The sequence below is a fragment of the Mirounga angustirostris genome, unplaced genomic scaffold, assembly GCF_029215605.1.
Source record: "Mirounga angustirostris isolate CCGP_5_RB_7025 unplaced genomic scaffold, mMirAng1.0.hap1 SCAF_2, whole genome shotgun sequence".
In the NCBI taxonomy this organism is placed as follows: domain Eukaryota; kingdom Metazoa; phylum Chordata; class Mammalia; order Carnivora; family Phocidae; genus Mirounga; species Mirounga angustirostris.
Genome location: NW_026991710.1, coordinates 60371573 through 60377572, shown reverse-complemented (window position 1 = coordinate 60377572; position 6000 = coordinate 60371573). Strand labels below are relative to the sequence as shown.

The 6000-nt window shown below is 40.4% G+C and overlaps 1 protein-coding gene across 2 annotated transcripts in view; it reads right to left on the bottom strand.

The window, feature by feature from the left end:
• Positions 1-4172: 4172 nt before the first annotated feature.
• USO1 (USO1 vesicle transport factor) overlaps positions 4173-6000 on the bottom strand; it is a 90514-nt gene continuing 88686 nt past the window's right edge. For both annotated transcript variants that reach the window (XM_045880989.3, XM_045880990.3), the window contains 2 exons: positions 5301-5516; positions 4173-4377 (listed from right to left, as the gene is read on the bottom strand). In XM_045880989.3, the coding sequence (XP_045736945.1) occupies positions 4288-4377; positions 5301-5516 (306 nt within the window). In that variant the 3' untranslated portion in view covers positions 4173-4287. The remainder of the gene's footprint in view (positions 4378-5300; positions 5517-6000) is intronic.

Genomic DNA, 6000 nt, shown 5'->3' with positions numbered 1-6000 from the left:
AAAGCCAGAACTGGAAACCAGATATTAGAAATTCATGTGTTTACATCCTCACAGGTGGAAAAATGTAATTACAAAATGGTCTCATGTTGTTGTAATGAGTGAAATCAAAAGTAGTAATTGCAGCAAGGGCAATGCGTAAAGCCTTTTCAAACTAAAACAACTAGTCACAACTGCTTACGGTGGATATGGAAAAAACCTATGTCTAGACAAAATTAATTTCCAGGATGGGAAACCACATCTTAAGATAGATATGTGTCACATCTTAATGTTTTCCCTCTGGCTTAATTTTCATTTTGAAAGATTGTAGAAAATCCTGAAGTTTCTGAGTTGTAGATGGAAAAATTACAAAAATAACTTCTCGTCAGAGTTTCTGGTAGGGAAGCAAGTCATTAATTCACTAATGGGGCAATTTGATAACTTGCATTAAAAAAACCCTTTCAAATGATATAATGTAATTAAATATTTTCTTCAGATACTTAAGTTCTGTTTGATTAGCAGGGCAGAATTCTTAAAAAACAGGTTTAATTAGGTTCACTGTTAAAGAAAAAGTCTGCATCAATAGAATGTTTCATTAAAGCAGTTCTCATTTTTCATTTTCCAAAACACACTAGGAAATCAGTTTAAAGCTCAGAGCTTTCTCAGTTTTTCCCTTAACTCCAAAGCTCAAATTTGCTCTGGGGTAAGATTATTTCATTGTGCATTTAACATTACTTAAAATTCCTTCCTCACTATAAGTGTACCTGGGTGGCTCAGTCGTTAAGCGTCTGCCTTCGGCTCAGGTCATGATCCCAGGGTCCTGGGATCGAGCCCCGCATCGGGCTCCCTGCTCTGCGGGAAGCCTGCTTCTCCCTCTCCCACTCCCCCTGCTGTGTTCCTGCTCTCACTATCTCTCTCTGTCAAATAAATAAATAAAATCTTTAAAAAAAAAGCATCTGATTCTTGATTTCAGCTCATGTCTTGATCTCATAGTTTTGAGTTCAAGCCCTGTGTTGGGCTCCATGCTGGGTGTGGAGCCTACTTAAAAAAATTATTTTTAAAAAAGATTCCTTCCTCACCACTAAAGACTGAGTTGCTCAAAGGCCTAGCTCTTGGCTGCCTTCTCTCCCCACTCATTCCTTGCAAGAACTTATCCTGCTGGATAGACTTAAATATCATCTATATATTTTTCCAGTCCTAATGAACTCCAAGTTTCTATATCCACCTGCCTATTAAACAGATCTACTTGTATAAATGTATCTGCTTGGGTCTCAGATTTAGCAAGCCTAAGAACACAATTGTGGACCACCACCCCAAACTGGCTCTTCCAGTTTTCTTGAGCTCAGTAAGGGACACCACCTTTCCCTGGGAATTAGTCTTGACTTTTGACTTCTCTTACTTCCCTGCTCCCCAGTCACATGAAATTCAGAAAGTCCACACAGCTCTACCTGGAAAACACATACCCAATCCTACCACTTTAGACACTCCATCCATACCGTGTTGTCTGAACTACATCTGCTTTTGCTTAGACAGTGGCAAAAGCCTCCTCCCCATAGGCAGTTTGCCACACAGCAGAGAGTAATCTGTGAACCAGAAATCAGACCGGATCACTCCTCTGGCTTCCCATCAAACTCAGAAAATAAAATGCAAACTCCTTTCCAGAGGCTACATAGCACTTGACATCGTCTTATGTACTTGTTTACTGCCATTTACTCCTCCAGAATGTAAGTTATATGGGAAAGGGACTTCGTATTATTCACTGCTATATCCCCAGTGCCTACAGAGGTACCCAACACATTACCCACTCAATATTCATTGAGTGAATTAATGAATTTTGCTCTAACAGTAAAGGTGTTGATGAGCATTATGAGGCCCTTACCTGGCTGCAACAAAACTTTGAAACTTAAGGACAAACGTGTGTTGTGCTTTATGACAAATGCTCTACTCTTGCAGCTCTCTGAACGTGGCAATTGCCTTTTGAGTGGGCTGGCACATGGGCATGGGGTGGCAGGGAGGTGAGGAACACGAGCAAAAGCGCAGTGAGAGGTGAAAAAGCAGGATACGTGCTGTCATAGCAAGTATCTTGGTGTGGTTGTAAAATACACTCAAAGGGAGATAAAGCTAGAGAGCAGCAGAGAACAAAGGGTCTTACCAACCCGGCTAAGGACTCCAATGGTAGACAACAGCAATCTCTTCCACTCACATGTGCGCTTGGGAAAGCTTACTGGGGTGAATACACAGGATGGTGGGAAGGTGGGGTAGAGGCAACAACCATGCTGGAGGCAGCCACTTTTAGGAGGTTCCAGAAGCAATCCAGGCAAAAAACTATGGCTACAGTTAGGACGATACCCCTTTGGGCTCCAGTCTAAACTGTGTAGCCACAAGGCCTCCATGTGTCTTCTCTACTCCAGGCCTGCCTGAATGACAGCTTTGGCAAACTATCACTGATTTTGCAGATGTTTCTTTCTGAAGATCTTCGGTACTTCATCATCTACAGAAGTCTTTTTTTAAAAGATTTTATTTATTTGAGAGAGTGTGAGAGAGAGAGAGAGCGTGAGCAAGCACAAGCTGGGGGAGAGGCAGAGGGAGAAACAGACACCCTGCTGAGCAGCGAGCCCAATACAACAGGACTTGATCCCAGGATCCTGAGATCATGACCCAAGCTGAAGGCAGACGCTTAACCAACTGAGCCACCCAGGCACCGCATCCCCCCCTTTCTAAAGTCATCTACAGAAGTCTTATTCATACTTCTGACCTATTTTTCTTTATCCTTATAACAGTAGCCTGAAATACAGTCATTAGCCATTTTTGTTCATTAAAGTGTCAACTTTCGGAAGACTTTATATACTCTGAGCTGGTCCAGTGATAGCCACGAGGTTCTTGCAGAGCAAGGGGCAGAAGCGGGCTGGGGCCCTCCCAGGTGCTCTGTAACACACAGCCACCCCCCCCTTTTCAGGACACAGGAAGATATTTCTCTTCTTTCAAAAGTCTGTGCCCCTTAATGGACTGCTCAAACTATTCCTGACGTCAGGAGGCAGATGACACACATTATCCCCCAACTCTTGCTGTCTTGCCTTTAAGTAAACTTCTTTCTTTAAATGGAAATCACTGCTAAGAACTCCAGGGCTCAATTTAGAAACACCCAAGCCCTTCTCCAACCTCTTCTGCTTCTGCTCCAATTAGACTCTCCAGTCTTATGGAATCCTAATGAGTTTTGAACGGTAAGACTGCTTTTAGCAGTCAGTTATAATAATGTACTTTTAGGAAGAGAACTCCTCTTACCACTTCCACTTGCCTCAGCTTTTAGTAAGAATAAAATACTTTCCTCAAAAATTTTAAAAAGGGAACCATGACCAGGACCAGGGATTAAGTGAACATAGTATCTATTTTTATTATGAAACATTAAATCTTGACACATTGTTTCATTTGCTTTTTAAAAATCTATTATCTGACTTAAGCCTATTCAGCAAAAATGCCAATAAATTATATAAATCATAGTTCAGGTCTTTTTAAAACTAGGTCCATAATATGTTTCATGATAATCAAATAACGATACTAAACCTGAATTGTACAAGCTGTTAATTTGTAATGTTTTAAAGTTTAGCTTAACATAAAACCAAAACCAACCACATGCGAATACGCTGTTGCAAAAGTTTCTGAGAAACGCCCTCCTCACCTGTGTGTCAGGTTCCTTCTGTTTCTTCCCTGACGTACACAATTCAGCCAGATCAGGTGTCAAGGCACTTGTCCTAAACTGTCCTATCCTGCCTCATAGGAGTCACATCGGATGCAGGGCTGATGATATCCCCTGGCCTATGCTACCTTGCCTTTAAGTAAATCCATTTCTTTAAAGGGAAATCATTAGCTAAGAAGCCCAGTACTCAATTTAGAAATAATGATTCCAATACACATTAAATCAAATGTGTTAGTACTTAAAGTCACATATTCTGAAAAGTGAAAATAATAGACAAATACAGAACTTGTGTAAACAACCAGTAAACTAAGATAAATAGCACTGCCACCACATGCTTTAAAATGGTGTATTTTTAGTGTCTGAAATTCTTTGCAAATTATCTTTTGGGACAATTCGGATGAATTTCAGTAAAAGATGTGTGTTCTGCAAGAAGTCAGTTTTAGCATTTCCAACATGGGTGGCATCATTTAAAAAAATACATCAATAGTCTTATTAGTGAGTGTTTTCCACTTGGGTTTCTAAATCTTTATTTTCTGTGGAGGTAAACCAAAGCACTGTCTTAAGACTCCATCTTCAAGGTTATAATACAATCTCTATCATTCCTAGAGATCTGAAAGCTAGATATGACCCTGGTCCTTGCCATCATCTTCATCTTCATCTTCCTCATCATCCTGGTCTCCGGATTCAAGTTCATCCTCTTCTTCTACCTAAAGGGAATATGCACACTTATCATTATTAAGATTTGATCACTTCGTATTTAACACATATTGACACATAGTCTTTGATAAATTCTTTTTTTAAAGATTTTATTTATTTATTTGATAGAGACACAGTGAGAGAGGGAACACAAGCAGGGGGAGTGGGAGAGGGAGAAGCAGGCTTCCCGTGGAGCAGGGAGCCCGATGCGGGGCTCGATCCCAGGACCCCGGGATCACGACCTGAGCCGAAGGCAGACGCTTAACGACTGAGCCACCCAGGCGCCCCTTGATAAATTCTTTATTCCAGTAATTATAGATTACAAGCCATCTGATTTCCCTGATTTACTGCTCAAGGCTCTCTGGCATTTTTTTTAAAGATTTTATTTATTTATTTGAGAGAGAGAGAGAGAGGAAGAGCGCAGAGGGAGAGTGAGAAGGAGAAGCAGACTCTGTGCTGAGCAGAGAGTCCAACTCGGGGCTCAATCCCAGGACCCTGAGATCATGACCCAAGACGAAGGCTGACGCTTAACCGACTGAGCCACCCAGGTGCCCCTCTCTGCCATTTTTAATATGAGATGAGATGTTACAGGTTAACTTGCTGACAGGTGGCCATACCTCTCTAGACACAAATGTGGATCAAACATGACAAAAGAGAATGGCACATGTGAATGATGAGAGTCTTGTGACCACAGGAGCAAATCAATTCACTTGTAGGCTCAAAGCCCAAAAGATAACAGTTAACAAATGCTGGAAACTGCCTGTGTGTCTTAAGTCGATTCACTGAACACCAGGAAAACAGTGCACACGATCCTGGATTCATGGACCTACGTATTTATACCTGTGATATGGATATGGAGGCACAACATTGCCATGCTACAGCACAGTTCTTTAAAATATACCATAAATCATTTTTGGAAACATTTCGATCTTACCGGATGACCAAGTTCCTTGAGTTTATTCTTTAATGAAAATATTTTCTGATCCTGATCAGCCAACAGCACCAACAGGTCATCCTGTTCTTTTTTAGAATCTGTAATATCCATCTCGAGCTTGTTTTTCTCATTTTGTAAAATGGCAATGGTACTGTTAGATGCATCCAGCTGCTCTTTAATAGCAGTTCTTTCCTCAGACAGAGCCTTAATTTCATTCTAGGAAAAGAAAGGGGAAGATCAATTAATCTTAGTATTCACTCTCATAGGGTTTTTAACAAATAGTTTCCTTCTTTCTCTTTTATTTTTAGGTTCATTCTTTCTATGAAAATCTGAGGGTTTTGCGGGGTGGCGGTTTTGGGGATAGAACACACACACACACACACACACACACACTCTCTCTCATCCAGTAACATGAGAATTTACGTTAGGCCATACATCAAAGATGGTTATTGTGAAAAATAGAGTTTAACATCCAAAAAATAGTTTTAAGTAGCTATTTTTCAAAAAAACCCTAAGAGATAATACCATTTCAGATAACCAGAGGAATAAATAAAGACACAAAACATTTTACAAGAGAAGCCTGATGGGCATAAGAATTAGAACTCAGGTTAAAAAAATTTTTTTATCCCAACTTCATGCATACAATCAAATGGGAAAGAAAAGTAGCTGCAAATAAAATCCATGGCTTAAAGATAAAATA